General features: G+C 36.9%; 5 protein-coding genes and 1 non-coding gene across 7 annotated transcripts in view; 3 read left to right on the top strand and 3 right to left on the bottom strand.

The window, feature by feature from the left end:
- The window catches only part of LOC104703420, a 2608-nt gene extending 1313 nt beyond the window's left edge, over positions 1-1295 (bottom strand). Inside the window, exons 1-2 of the mRNA XM_010419432.1 lie at positions 1171-1295; positions 585-1082 (exon numbers count right to left, since the gene is read on the bottom strand). Coding sequence (XP_010417734.1) covers positions 585-1082; positions 1171-1249 — 577 coding nt within the window. The 5' untranslated portion in view covers positions 1250-1295. The remainder of the gene's footprint in view (positions 1-584; positions 1083-1170) is intronic.
- On the bottom strand, positions 7800-7871 carry TRNAW-CCA. The gene has a single exon. It is a non-coding gene; the product is annotated as a tRNA-Trp (tRNA).
- On the top strand, positions 7972-9448 carry LOC104703418. The gene is made up of 5 exons (XM_010419430.2): positions 7972-8176; positions 8385-8468; positions 8595-8697; positions 8827-9016; positions 9099-9448. Exons 2-5 carry the CDS (start codon positions 8388-8390, stop codon positions 9106-9108), a joined length of 384 nt encoding a protein of 127 aa, XP_010417732.1. The 5' UTR covers positions 7972-8176; positions 8385-8387; the 3' UTR covers positions 9109-9448.
- On the top strand, positions 9445-10347 carry LOC104703419. The gene is made up of 4 exons (XM_010419431.2): positions 9445-9526; positions 9632-9722; positions 9882-9944; positions 10035-10347. Exons 1-4 carry the CDS (start codon positions 9480-9482, stop codon positions 10182-10184), a joined length of 351 nt encoding a protein of 116 aa, XP_010417733.1. The 5' UTR covers positions 9445-9479; the 3' UTR covers positions 10185-10347.
- On the top strand, positions 10648-13234 carry LOC104703417 (pentatricopeptide repeat-containing protein At1g80270, mitochondrial). Of its 2 annotated transcripts, none has more exons than XM_010419428.1 (4): positions 10648-10735; positions 10918-10983; positions 11154-11718; positions 11817-13234. In XM_010419428.1, the coding sequence occupies exons 2-4, from the start codon at positions 10955-10957 to the stop codon at positions 13062-13064; spliced, it is 1842 nt and encodes a 613-aa protein (XP_010417730.1). In that variant the 5' UTR covers positions 10648-10735; positions 10918-10954; the 3' UTR covers positions 13065-13234. The 2 variants fall into 2 exon arrangements, with proteins under 2 accessions (XP_010417730.1, XP_010417731.1); XM_010419429.2 differs by having other exon boundaries at positions 10915-10983.
- The window catches only part of LOC104703416, a 3409-nt gene continuing 2484 nt past the window's right edge, over positions 13362-14286 (bottom strand). The window contains exons 4-5 of the mRNA XM_010419427.1: positions 13722-14249; positions 13362-13636 (exon numbers count right to left, since the gene is read on the bottom strand). Of these exons, the coding sequence (XP_010417729.1) occupies positions 13520-13636; positions 13722-14249 (645 nt within the window). The 3' untranslated portion in view covers positions 13362-13519. The remainder of the gene's footprint in view (positions 13637-13721; positions 14250-14286) is intronic.

Genomic DNA, 14286 nt, shown 5'->3' with positions numbered 1-14286 from the left:
CATCGATCACCGGACCACATAGCGAGCCAGAGTGATCGCTTTTCATATGGTAGAACGTGCTCAAGAAAGTGACACGTGTCCTCGCCGACGCAGCCTTGAACACAAGCCTTCCCCGTTTGAACCCACCTTTCCCTTTAGACGCGTAATCCACCATGGCTTTTCCCCGTCCAGCTAACGCCTCCACTGTCATTGGTCCCTCGCATCCGTCTCTGGCGTCTCCAACGTTGAACGTGAGGGCGTAGAATTTGTTCACTGACGTTCTTACGATCTGAGAAATGGCGCTCTCTTTGCCTGCAACAAGCTCGATGGCTCGGTGTCCTTCGGGGACAGCGAAGTGTGCTTTGTCTACGTACTTCACGGCCTTGAGAGACTCGATGATCCAACCGGGCAATGGACTGTTATCGTCCTCGATGAACGGTGGGATCAGCACTCCCCATTTCGCCTTGGGAAACACGTAAGGTCCTTCCTCGAAGTTCCCATTCTTTATCAGATTGTCTACAAACAAAAAAAAAACACAATTAATTTAGTTAACCGGATTCGGTTTACTCTAAAAACAATACCATGATCGGTTCCGGTTCACTTACTGCTGGAGAATCTGGGAGGGAACAAAGCCTTGATAGCAACGGCGTCGATCAACGGTCCACAAGCCGGGTGCTCCTCAACACCAGGGTTATGGAATCGGATCTCGATTTTGGGTCCACCAGCTTTAAAAGCCCAAGAGTATGAGTCCCAACCATCGCTACCATACATCGTCTGGATAGGGATCACACCTGACTCATGGGTGACAGAGATGTTAAGCCGCTCGTCCTGAGCGCAGGTTCTAGCGGCGCTGAACGTGATTGAGTACAGACGGCCGGGTATAACGGAGATTTTCTGGGAGATTGAGGCTTCGTTGCCTAAGCGAACGGCGGATGAACCTTGCGGTACGACCAAGACCATGTCGTCTTGTTTTTGTCCGGATTTGATGTACTCCACAAAACCGGTTATGTCCCAATTTGGTACGGCGGTTCGTTCTTTAATCATGGATCCTTTTAATTGGGAGAGTTTAGGACCCAGCTCGAAATTACCGTTTGGTAATAAACCTGAAAGCACCAAACGAGAAATGTTAGTTAGTTATTAGTTCATATATCATATCAGGTTTGAGTTGAATGAGCTTAAAAGATTCACTACCATCACGGATTGGGACTGATAACACGATGTTCGAAGAGAGGAAGAGGAGAGCTACGAGGAGTGCGGCTTCTTGGTACATTGTATGTTCGTTGGACGAAAGATGTCGATTTTGTGAGTACTATCTCTAAATGGTTGAGGAAGGGCTTGGGTTTTATGAGTTTGAGTTTAGAACAAGAACACTGGTTTTGAGGAAAACCACGAGAATGCCACTGGAAGCATCGTGGGTTCTGTTTGTCAGGTGCCACGCAGACACATACAGCTAGGTCAGGAAACATTGACTTCATGATTGGAAAATTTCCGTTTCTTCGATGCATTGTTTAATTTGCCTTTATTTTAACAATGATTATAATTATTTTTTAAACAACGTTTATATTTAACCATTGGCATATTGGCTTGTAAAATGAAAGAAATAATGTATGTTTGACTTTTGAGATGTTTCAGAGACTATAATTACTCAAAGTTTAAACGTCATATGTAACAAATTACTCAACTCTAACAAATAGATACTCTCGTATATGTTGCGACAACCCAAAAGTTAACGGAAAAATTATGTACTGTTTCGAATAAAAGTAAACAATTAAAATGAAGTAAAAAAGAATCAACGGTATGATACATATAAAATATTGATCACATTCTTATGAACACGTGCAGGGGTAGGTTGTTTTCTGGTGCAGGCACGACTGCCGACTTTACCACCGCATTACAAGTTTCGATCAATATTTCCAATGTCCCAGACATGTATATATTGTTAACATTATTATAATATTCCAAACTCATCCGAGTATCTTCAATAAAATTCTTAGCTTTACTAACCAATTTGAACTATGCATGAACAATTTGTGGTGGTTAAATTATGGAGTTGGACTAAAATTTGAATGTTTTACTACGATTTGAATCATATTGGTCACTGACTAATTGTGCATATCTTAACCCTTTTTCAAAAAGACTATTGTGCTTGTCTTAAGTAGTAAAATAAATCACGCACTCCGCATATTTCGGAGATTTAGTCAGGATCAAGTTGATTTGAACATTTTCGATTATAGTAAAAGAAATTTACGAGATATTTTAAAAAATTGTACATATTTGTAAAGAAATTTTTTTGGGTTCATCTGAACCTCTTTTATTCCTCCTCTTTTAACTAACCAATCAAAATACAACAAAACATTATATTATATTATATTAATAAAATATATCAAAAATAAAATGAAAAGATAAAACAAATTAAGCAAACAAATTCTATAGATTTTTTAATAATATCGGTTTGGGTTTATAAAAGAATGGTTAGAGTGTAGATTTTACGGTTAAATAAAATTATATGTCGGTTTGGATTTACAAAAGAGTGATTAGGGTTTAGATTTTAAAATTAAACAAAATTATTTATCGGTTTGGGTTTACAAAATAGTGGTTAGGGTTTAGATATTATAATTAAACGAAATTAGATGTCGGTTTGGGTTTACAAAAGAGTGGTTAGGGTTTAGGGTTTAGATTTTACATTCAAACAAATTTATATGTCGGTTTGGGTTTATAAAATAGTGGTTAGGGTTTAGATTTTACAATTAAAGAAAATTAAATGTCGGTTTGGGTTTATAAAAGAGTGGTTAGGGTTTAGATTTTACAATCAAACAAAATTGTATTTCAATTTGGGTTTATAAAAGAGTGGTTAGGGTTTAAATTACACAATTAAACAAAATTATATGTCAGTTTGAGTTTATAAAAAAAATAATTTGAATATAGATATTATAATTAAAAACTATAATATAATGTTTAAAATTAATAACTTTAAAATTGAATGATATACATATTTTGTTTTTTTAATTAAAAATTTGTTTCCTTAATTAAGAGGGGGTGAATAAGAGAGGTTCACCCATAGGGGTGAATCCAAAAATTGTCCATTTGTAAATAATCGTTTGGACTTTGGAGCATATATCGTAAATTGAGGTTTTGCTATCACTACTACAAGAAAACATGCATTTTGGGACTACATTTTGTGACTACTTATTCAGTCGCAAAATATAGCGACGCTTTTGAGACTAATTTGCGACGAATCAACGACTATAAAAAAATTGGAGAGAAAAACGTCGTTTATTAACGACGAAACATATATGTCACAAAATGGTCTTAAATTAGTGACTACAATAGGACTAATTTGCGTCGAAAATAAATTCGTCTCATAATGGTCACAATTTTGCGACTACTTTGTGACGAACTATATAGTCGGTAAAGAGAGTCGCACAAACGTCGCTTATTGAGGACTTATTTGCGTCCACATTTTGTACCCCTCTATAGTAACAAAGACGTCACAAATTGCAACGATATTGTGACTGATATCTGAAGACTTTGCGACTAACACCTGATTTAGCTACACTTTTAAGACTGTTTAGTCACTCTCTATATTTTTTATTTTGAAATTTCACATTTGAGATTCATTTACATGTTTAGGTTGAAGTTTATGCTTTGTTTTGCTCACCTTATCAATAATAACTTTCTCAAAGTATTAAATTTCCATGACTATAAACTAAACATCCATAAGTTCAAAATTTATCTTTAAGTGGTACATCTTCTTTAATATGAGAATGTGTTGCAATGAAGAAAAATTCAAAACTAAGTGAAGTAAACATTGTTTTACTAAATCTTACTATTACATGTACTTTATACTACCGATATGAGTTCTCTATAGTGATTTATATCAACAGTTTTGTTCATAATGTGTAGAATTCAAGATTTTTATTTTGTGACGTATATATGGTAGTCTTAAAATGGTCACATATTGCGACTGATTTGTCACTATATTACGACTATCTCAATTTTTCACTCTTTTGCTACCAATTAGAAACCTGTTTTGCAACGATATTGTGACTGATATCTGAAGAATTTGCGACTAATACCTGATTTAGATACACTTTTAAAACTGTTTTTAGGAAGACTGATTTAGCTACACTTTAGCTCACTTAATCGCAATTGGTACTCTTATTATGAACTAATCAATCTTCTCAAAGATACTAATTTTTAGGAATCGATATTTCTTTGTAAGTCAATGAATTTCTTAATCTGATTGAATTTTTGAATAAGAATTTAGGGTTTATGGTTTGGGATTTAGGGTATAAGAGTATATAAGGTTTGAAGTATATGTAAATCTACTTATAATATATATACAAATACTAAACTCTTAATTGTAAATTATTAAATTTTCTACTTATAATAACAATGAAAATATAGAAACTATTATTGTTTTATATTGTTTTATTACAAAATAGAAATAAGAATGAAAGCAATAGAGTCTTTGATGTTAGGGTATAGGGTATAAGGGTTGTGATTTAGGGTATAGGGTTTGAAACTACTAACTCTTAACCATAAATACTAAATTTTGAATTGTAAATTATATAACACCAATATCATAAAATATATCAAAAATAAAAAAAGATTCATCAAGTATTAGAAAATTAATCTAGTAATTTAAAAATATATATTTCAAGTATTACAAATTTTAAAATGTAAATAGAAAAGCTGGTTTCTGATTGGTTAATCCATAGAGTTAAGGATCACCCCTCATTAAATACACACCGTTGATTGTCTTAAAATCAATGGACTACCTTCCTTCCTTCTTTCTGACTTCCATTCGCTGTCTTACGCTCCTCTTTTCTCTTTTTTTTTTTTTTTGTGTGTGAGAGAAGCTCTTCCTCTTCTCTTCTTCCTCAATAGCTTCTCTCTATGTCCACGATTTTTCATTAGCTTGTCTTCTTCTCCGCATCGATTTTATCAGCCAATTTCCCCATCAGTATAGACGCAACCAAAGACCAAACCCAAGGCAAAATCGGATCATTCGTAGCAATCGGAGGAAGCGAAATCACAATACCACCACCGAAACTTACTTGTTCATCGGAATCAAACACACTCAGTATCATTCTGTGATTGATTTTGGTTTCCGTTTGTTTTTCCCAGGGACAGATGCTGGTTCACTTTCTGGGTTTATAGCCAAAAGTCTTTCTAATTTGGATTCTCCCCTTCTCTTCAGGTCAGATTTGTTTCGTTCTAGCTTTTGTTCTTGTGATATTCGGTTAGGTTAATGACTTGAATCTTCTGCTAATTTTTTCTGTCTCGTTTAGGTTATTGATTAAGATCTAAGATGAGATTTAGTATGGCTTTTCTCAGATTGATTTTGAATTTGATTTATGTATGTGTTAGGAGCAAGTGATTAGAGTAACTGAAACGGAGACATCACATGTNGCTAACCATAAACACTAAATTTTGAATTGTAAATTATCTAACACCAATATCATAAAATATATCAAAAATAAAAAACGATTCATCAAGTATTACAAAATTAATCTAGTAATTTAAAAAATATATATTTCAAGTATTACAAATTTTAAAATGTAAATAGAAAAGCTGGTTTCTGATTGGTTAATCCATAGAGTTAAGGATCACCTCTTATTAAATACACACCGTTGATTGTATTAAAATCAATGGACTACCTTCCTTCCTTCTTTCTGACTTCCCTTCGCTATCTTACGCTCCTCTTTTCTCTTTTTTTTTTTGTGTGTGAGAGAAACTCTTCCTCGATAGCTTCTCTCTATGTCCACGATTTTTCATTAGCTTGTCTTCTTCTCCGCATCGATTTTATCAGCCAATTTCCCCATCAGTATAGACGCAACCAAAGACCAAACCCAAGGCAAAATCGGATCATTCGTAGCAATCGGAGGAAGCGAAATCACAATACCACCACCGAAACTTACTTGTTCATCGGAATCAAACACACTCAGTATCATTCTGTGATTGATTTTGGTTTCCGTTTGTTTTTCCCAGGGACAGATGCTGGTTCACTTTCTGGGTTTATAGCCAAAAGTCTTTCTAATTTGGATTCTCCCCTTCTCTTCAGGTCAGATTTGTTTCGTTCTAGCTTTTGTTCTTGTGATATTCGGTTAGGTTAATGACTTGAATCTTCTGCTAATTTTTTCTGTCTCGTTTAGGTTATTGATTAAGATCTAAGATGAGATTTAGTATGGCTTTTCTCAGATTGATTTTGAATTTGATTTATGTATGTGTTAGGAGCAAGTGATTAGAGTAACTGAAACGGAGACATCACATGTATATAACTCAGTTTTCTTCATCACTTGTGAAGTTCTTGGTTCCTCTTCCTCTGATCCTTCTAATAGATTGTGTTTGGTATTTGTTTTTTTTTATTTACGTTGTTGTTTGATGGTGAACTTTGCAGAGAAAAACCTCAGCTGGTGATTCTGGGACCATATGTCTGTCTGTTTATGTTATTTCGGTTTCTTGATTTCAGGTTATCTAACAAAATACTGCTTCTTGCTTGTGTTTGACAACTGTCAAGAAGGCAGACAAGCTTGAGTTCACTGAGGCGTGGCAATTGTTATTGGTCTCTGCATTTGCGTTATATGACTCTATGAAGAAATAGAGAGTTCACACAAATCCAAAAAGCTCTAAGGTGTTCTGCTGATGGAATGGCGTTGGCTGTTAAATAGTATGAATTGGAGATCTACTAGAGTTGTATTTCCTCTCATTTAGGATGATCTTTTGTGTTTAAACTCTTTTAGGATGATATTATGGTATGATTAGGATGATGTTATGATTAGTATTTTTAATCATTATTTTCTTTTTAATTAATAGCGTTTTAAATTGGAAATTAACCAATATCAAACATGTGACCAGTTTGTGACCAAATCAAATAACAAACATGTGACCAGTTTGTGACCAAACCAAATAACAAACATGTGACCAGTTTGTGACCAAACAAAAACTCTAAATTCAGACTTTTGTAATTAGTTCCAAAATTGTTCCGCTATAGGACTCTAAATATGGTCACAAAACAGTCTGTAAGTAAACTTGGTTGCATTTCAGTCGAAAATGTGCAACTCTAGCTACAGTCACTTAACCGTCGCTTATATACGACTATACTTTCTAGTCGGAAATCAATCGCAAAGTAGAGATGATGTTGTGACCGTTTTATTTTGCGACCGTTTTTTAACGACTCCCAAAAATGATCGCTAAGAAGTCGCAAAACCCTTATTTGCGACTACTTAGCGACTATTATAGGAGTCGCAAACGGCGTGTTTTCTTGTACTGTATGTAAAACAAGTTTACAGTTAGATATTATGTAACATAAGTTTATATGTTTGGATTTGGTGATATTAAATTTAATATTTACAACCTATACCAGTTTAGATTGGTGTCATTATTAAGTGTGTTACCATGTTTAAATCCGCATACTATATTGCATATTGTTATAATTAAGAATCAGAAAAGAAAATAATAGGTTCAGGATTCAACTCAAAAGCCAATTATCAATGAGTTTAACATTGTCTATGTCATTTGTATAAAATAATTCATTACAAGAGCAAAATATGCGGAATGATACAATGGTGCAAAGAGGGTAGCAGCAGATAGGGAACAAGACAAATCTTTAGGCTATACGTTGACATATAACGACAATTAGTTTTGGGGGGGGGAAGGAGAACACGTGCGAGAAGGCTGGAAAGTTTGACTTGTGGTAACGGCAAAGCGAAGCATCTCTATCGGTAAACTAAATACAATGAGCTAAAGTAGTAATGTATAGGTTATTATAGAAAAGAGGAAAAAAAAACAAAAAGAGAGGATATATTTCGGGGGATTGAACCCGACGTGAATCGAACACGCAACCTTCTGATCTGGAGTCAGACGCGCTACCATTGCGCCACGGATCCTCGGTGCTTACTTCTCTTCAATTAACTAATTATATTATTACACTGATAAAACCCCCTTTCCGATTCTAATAATTTCCCGACGGAACAAATTAGGGTTTATCTTCGTCGATCTCTCTCTCTCTCTCTCTCTCTTTCTCTAGAGTCTTGTTCGTTTCTGACTCCCTCTGCAACTATCTCAGCGTCGTCGCTCTACTCGCCGGAGTTCCCCCTTAATTACAAATAGATTGCTCGTGAGGGATAGATAGGCCTATATCTCTCTGCCACTTTCTCCGCCGCCGGAGTCTCTTTAATTCCTTACTTTTAAGGTCGATTTTATATTACAGACAACTATGTATGTAATGTATGTAGCTTACCTCCTCCTGTTAGCTTAAAGTTTTGAACTTTCCCCATTAATTTTGTATATTAGCCTTAGGATTCTGGGCTTCTCTTCATTAGAAATAACTAACTGGTCTCTTAGTGAATGCCTTTACACCTGATCTCTGAATCTTGGAAACATGCTTCTTCTTCTCTTAGGCAATGGAGGAATTAAGCCAAATCCTCAAGACCAATAGCACCGATGATCTCTCTTGGTTCTGCTCTCTCTCAGAATCTGAGCTGGTATATACAGTTGTATTGTTGAGGCAAAACCTCTTGAATTGCCCCTTGTTTCTTCAGTCAAGCAAACATATTGATCCGTGTTAGTAATAATGTCTATCGATTTCCGATGAACATTTTGTTTTGCAGGATCTGCTCATCAGCTTAAAGAAGCTAGCTATTCAACGCGCCAAAATAAGTGGTCACCAAGAACTAGCTGACAATTTTGATCTTAAGCTGCTCCGAGCTCTAGGTTCTCTTCTTCATCTCCGAGACTTTTATAAAAATGTCCCAGCACTATCATTAAAGTTGTTATTATCTTTTTACACATCAGAGGATTGTTCTGTGAAGCTTTGATCTTATGAAACATGGTATGTCGCAGGGCTTGTGCTAATGGAGTATGTAAGAAAAAGGGTACGAGATGATACTTCTCTTGCCCCAAGTGTTGTTCATCAACTCAGTCTTTTGGATAATTGTAATCTGTTGAAAACGCATGTCAGCGATACTATAGACATTGAGGAGATTCTGACTGGAATCTGCAAAATCAATTCAAAAAGGAAAGCGCGGAAAAGGTTGGTAGGGAGTCTAAATAAACAGAGGTAGTGTCTTCCATGCTAAGCTGAGATATTTATGCTTTTCTTTTTGTGTTTGAAGGAGGCGCTAGGAAATAGTTGTTGCGATGGGGAAATCTGACTGCTTAAGAGTGAACAGTGAGAGGAAGAAATGGGGAGCAGGGGGCACAAGAAGATGGATTTGGCCAAGAATGCAGAGCATGTTCTTGAATACTATTGATCCTATTCTCTGGTGTTTCGGTTGACGCACGGTGGTTGCAACCGTAAAATGTTTGTAATTTAGGATGGTTTTCTTACTTGCTGTGCTCAGTAGTTGATATAGCAAATTAATTAGCTTTACTTTGTGGTCTCTGGACAAAATTTTGAAAAGTTGTATGTTAGAAGACATGGATTTGTTGATCTGATTGAAAACAACAAAGTTCGTTTATCCTCTATGTGTTGGTTATTTAACTGAAAACAGGTGATGGCATTTTTGTTGAAGGTCAAGCGAGCAAAATATCTATCAAGCACGTAGGTGGATGTGGAAGCTCTTTGATATCTCTCAAACTCGTTTCTTTCAGATATCCAAATCCAGTTTGAAACTCGTTGATGATTTTTGGTGTTTGTGTATTACAGGGTCAAAAAGGACTCTGCAACAAACATTCGCAAGCACCACTGGTTACTGGAACAAAAGCTCCTCAACTTTGTGGATGCTTTTCATCAATACGTAATGTCTGATGCTAAGTGACTGGTTATAAATTACAGTATAATTTTTCTCGTGAAGAGTAATATTAGTCTGTGCAAGAGTTGTAGCAAAATTGGAAGCTGATCTCATGGCTTGGATAAGATGAAAAGCTTATCATGCTTAACTGGATTTTGTAAACAGGTCTATCACACTGCTGTGGTGTTATCGATTCAGCGGCAATGCTTTGTGGTACAAGAAACGCTGGTAATGGACAATTAATTGGATGGTTCGTGAAGCACATAATATGTATATCTGAAATGATAGACTCATGAAGACCAAGTGTTTCTTGTATAGTGGGCAATCATTGGGAGTCGGATCAACATGATTATCGGTTTAACTATAGAATTCTACTCAGTACAACAGACACTGAGCAGCGGTGGAGCAGTTTCAGGCATCAAGGCTAGATGTGAAATGGAAATAGACCGCATCTTGAAACAATTTTGAGGGTTGTATTGCTTTACTCCTCAGAGTAAGTAAATCTAAAAGTGGAGTACTTGTTGTAATTTACTAATTTTGATGAATGCTTAATGGAACTTGCATTGCTGAATGTGGAAGATTTAGTGACGAGCGAGAATTATCACCCATTCACCAATATTGGATTGTCTCAATTCTGTCCTCCCTCGATCGTGGATGTTAATAATAAAGTTAATTGTTTATGAATAAGATATTGTAACAAAATGAAATAATCAATGCTTTTTTAATACGCAGTATTGAATATTTTTTAATACGCAATGGCGTCTATAATTAAGCTGCCATTTAATTTAAAATGAAATTACGATAATCAAAGGTTAAAGTTCTGATTTTAATTACGAAACCAAAACCAAAAAAAACCTTGTTAGAGGGCAAAATGGTCAAAACAAGGAATACGTAAAACCCTAAAGCTTAAACCATCATCTACAGTCTTCAGTTCTCTTCTCATAAACCCTGTGAGACTCTCTCTCTATCCCATTTCTTGATCGGCTCGCGCAGTGCACTGTCTGTCTGTTAACAAACACGTAATCGTCTCTTCTTCTGTTTTCCTTCTCTATTTCGAGTTCTCTTGTTTCTTTTTGGGGTCTGATCTGATGGTTTCAGTGGAAAGGCGTAACCTTTCTTACGAATCTGTGATGTAATAATATTGCTTGCTATTGTTAATAATCTGATCTGATATTGGGTTGTGTTTTTCTTCAAAAAGCAGGTGATTTCCAGAGAGAGAGAGAGAGAGCAGAGGAAGCATGTTCGCTCTTTCCAAGGTTTTGCGGAGGTTAGAAGAATCTCTCAAATTTTGTGTCTTCCTATCTTTTGAAATAGATTTCGATTAAATTGAAATGTTTGAGCTTGTGGAGGGCTTTGATTTGCCTTGAAAATGCCTTTCATTTTTTTTTTTTTTTGCCAATTTGGAAACTAAAAGCGCAACGATTTTTGTTTTGGCAGAAGTCAGAGACTCCGTTTGGGAGCTTGTTCTTCTGCTGTCTATTCTAAAGATATACTCCAATCCGGAGGAGGAGGAGAAAGGACCTTCTTCACTCTTCAACCCTCTTCTGTTGTTGTTTCTTGTAACCGTGAAGCAGCTCTGCCAAGATTTGACGAGATCTCCTCTCTCAGTCAACGTGCTCTTTCCTCCAGTGCTGGCACCAAAAGTGATCAAGAAGAGGATTATGACCTCGAAGACGGTTTCTCTGAACTCGGAAGTTCTAAATCAGGCCAAGATACAAGTAGCGATGATGATGAGGCCGCTCCTGAGGTAAAGCTCTCCGCTGATGAAGATGACAGTGAAGAAGAAGAACTTGAACTTGACCTCACTGAAACCGAGGATAGTAAAAAAACCGTAGAATATAAACCATCTGAGCTTTTTAAGACCATTGTCTCCGCACCAGGTCTCGCTATTGGTAGTGCACTTGACAAGTGGGTGGAAGCTGGAAATGATATCACCCGTGTTGAGGTTGCTAAGGCTATGCTTCAGCTGCGCAAACGTCGCATGTTTGGTAGAGCTTTACAGGTTTTTTTGTTTTCTTACTTCTCTTACTTTTGTTATTTACAATTTCTATCTCAAATTTTGGGTTCAAGTGCTTACCATTTCTTTTCTGTTTTGTATAGATGTCAGAGTGGTTGGAAGCAAATAAGAAAATTGAAATGAATGAGAGAGATTATGCTTCTCGGTTAGATCTCACAGTTAAGATACGTAGCTTAGAAAACGGAGAAGCTTACTTGCACAAGATCCCAAAATCTTTCCAAGGGGAAGTGATTTACCGTACCCTATTGGCCAATACTGTCGCTGCTTGCAATGTGAAGAAATCTGAACTTGTCTTCAACAAAATGAAGGACTTGGGTTTCCCTCTCTCTTCATTTACTTGTGATCAGATGCTTCTCCTCTACAAGAGGGTCGACAGGAAGAAAATTGCTGATGTTCTATTGCTCATGGAGAAAGAAAACGTCAAGCCCAGTCTTCTCACATACAAAATCCTCATTGACGTCAAAGGTGCAACAAATGACATTAGTGGGATGGAGCAAATCCTGGAGACAATGAAAGATGAAGGTGTTGAACCGGACTTCCATACACAAGCTATCATTGCTAGACACTATTCGGGAGCTGGGCTCAAAGACAAAGCCGAGAAAGTCTTGAAAGAGATGGAAGGTGAAAGCTTAGAGGCAAACCGTCGTGCATTCAAAGATTTGCTCTCCATTTATGCCACTCTTAGGAGAGAAGATGAAGTGGAGAGAATTTGGAAGATCTTTGAATCAAAGCCCCGCTTTGAGGAATCCCTTGCTGCCATCCACGCTTTTGGAAAGCTCAATAAAGTAAAAGAAGCAGAGGCCATTTTTGAGAAGATTGTGAAGATGGACAGGAGAGCTTCTTCTAATACTTACTCCGTTCTCTTGAGGGTTTACGTAGATCACAAGATGCTCTCAGAGGGTAAGGATCTGGTGAAACGAATGGCTGAGAGCGGTTGCAGGATTGAGGCAGCGACATGGGATGCACTCATCAAGCTCTATGTGGAAGCTGGGGAAGTTGAAAAGGCTGATTCTTTGCTGATCAAGGCATCGAAACAGAGCCATACAAAACTGATGATGAACTCCTTCATGTACATCATGGACGAGTACTCAAAACGAGGAGATGTTCATAACACAGAGAAGATATTCCAAAAAATGAGGGAAGCTGGGTATACATCTCGGCTTAGGCAGTTCCAAGCCCTCATGCAGGCTTACATAAAAGCCAAAGCCCCTGCATATGGAATGCGAGATAGAATGAAGGCGGATAATATCTTTCCAAACAAATCCATGGCAGCACAGTTGGCTCAAGGTGATCCATTTAAGAAGACAGCTATCTCTGATATTCTGGATTGAGTAGTCTCTCTCCCGTTTGCTTTTCTTCTTTGTGCTTGCAAGAAGTATCCCATTTGTCCTCCTAACGTTTAGTTTGAGAGAGTAACGTTTAGTTTAAGAAGAGTCTGCTTAGTTGCTGTAATTTTTAATGTTTATGTTGGGTTCTTTTGTGATCATCATCACACTTGAGAGACCTTGAAGCCTCATGATCATCATATTTATATACCAACAGCTGCACGTATTCCATATTGGATAACTCCACTCATGTTTTAATTGGAAAATAAATAGAATACTTCAAAAACCATGATAAAACTCAAATGAGAATAACAGAGAAGGTTACAATAACTCTGCATATATCATGAACACAAATTTATGAAGACCATTTTAAAATCGCCCCAACTTCTTTCTTTTTAGGGCAGGCAAAAAAAGGGCACAAACACTATCAATTGAGAGCTAAGACAACAAGAAGTGATCACTCAGTCACTCACTCCACTAGGTACAAGTCTACTAATGAATGGGGACATGGCTGCAAGAAGCGCCTTGGGACACTCCTCATGTGGTAGATGGCCGCATCCTGAGATTGCTACTAGCCTCTGTTTGTTGGCATGTATAATATTAGTTGAGGCAACAAGAGAGTTTGATGTGTTTAATTTAAATATAATATTAGTTATGACTTACGGAGTTTACGAGTTTTGAAGCCATGACTTGGGAGGACTTAAGCGAAACAAGTGCATCCTCTGCTCCAGCAACGACTAATACTGGTAAATTTTCCACTGCCTGGAGAAGTGACAATGCATTATGAGTTGGAAGCACCATCTCGGATGAGAGTCTGCCTATCTCGTGAAGTGCCTCATCCCAACCTTCCACATGAAGTGGAGCCTTGTATAGCCTTAAGACGTCTGATGTCATCTTAGATGGGTCATACCAAGCTCGGCGATTCACCACCTGAGCTATTTCAGTGCGTAAAAGCGGGCGAACAAGGTGTTTCTTTCCAAGTGATGTATGCAAAAGTATTCTTGCAAAAGCTGGAACTACTTCCCTCGTTAAGCTTACATTAAGCAAAATCACTCCTTTAACTTTGATGGAATCTTTTGATTCTACCAATCTCTGTGCAGCCTTGAGAGCAAGCAAGCCTCCATCATCATGGCCAACCAAGACTACAGAAGCAAATCCCATTTCTTGGCAAAAAGCAAGAAGCATATCTACCTGGAACCCATAAACAGATCAATGAGTGTTTGATAAC

The sequence above is a fragment of the Camelina sativa genome, chromosome 7 (genome assembly GCF_000633955.1).
Source record: "Camelina sativa cultivar DH55 chromosome 7, Cs, whole genome shotgun sequence".
Taxonomy (NCBI): domain Eukaryota; kingdom Viridiplantae; phylum Streptophyta; class Magnoliopsida; order Brassicales; family Brassicaceae; genus Camelina; species Camelina sativa.
The sequence above is the reverse complement of the archived record's forward strand: the minus strand, read 5'-3'. Positions and strand labels throughout refer to the sequence as shown.

Coding starts and splice junctions, on each gene's coding strand:
- LOC104703418 (XM_010419430.2), top strand. CDS start 8,388: ATGGAGGAATTAAGCCAAATCCTCAAGACCAATAGCACCGATGATCTC. Junction 8,469..8,594: donor CTCTCTCAGAATCTGAGCTG/GTATATACAGTT, acceptor TTTGTTTTGCAG/GATCTGCTCATCAGCTTAAA. Junction 8,698..8,826: donor TAAGCTGCTCCGAGCTCTAG/GTTCTCTTCTTC, acceptor GGTATGTCGCAG/GGCTTGTGCTAATGGAGTAT.
- LOC104703419 (XM_010419431.2), top strand. CDS start 9,480: ATGGCATTTTTGTTGAAGGTCAAGCGAGCAAAATATCTATCAAGCAC. Junction 9,527..9,631: donor GCAAAATATCTATCAAGCAC/GTAGGTGGATGT, acceptor TGTGTATTACAG/GGTCAAAAAGGACTCTGCAA. Junction 9,945..10,034: donor TTGTGGTACAAGAAACGCTG/GTAATGGACAAT, acceptor TTTCTTGTATAG/TGGGCAATCATTGGGAGTCG.
- LOC104703417 (XM_010419428.1), top strand. CDS start 10,955: ATGTTCGCTCTTTCCAAGGTTTTGCGGAG. Junction 10,984..11,153: donor CTTTCCAAGGTTTTGCGGAG/GTTAGAAGAATC, acceptor TTGTTTTGGCAG/AAGTCAGAGACTCCGTTTGG. Junction 11,719..11,816: donor TGTTTGGTAGAGCTTTACAG/GTTTTTTTGTTT, acceptor TGTTTTGTATAG/ATGTCAGAGTGGTTGGAAGC.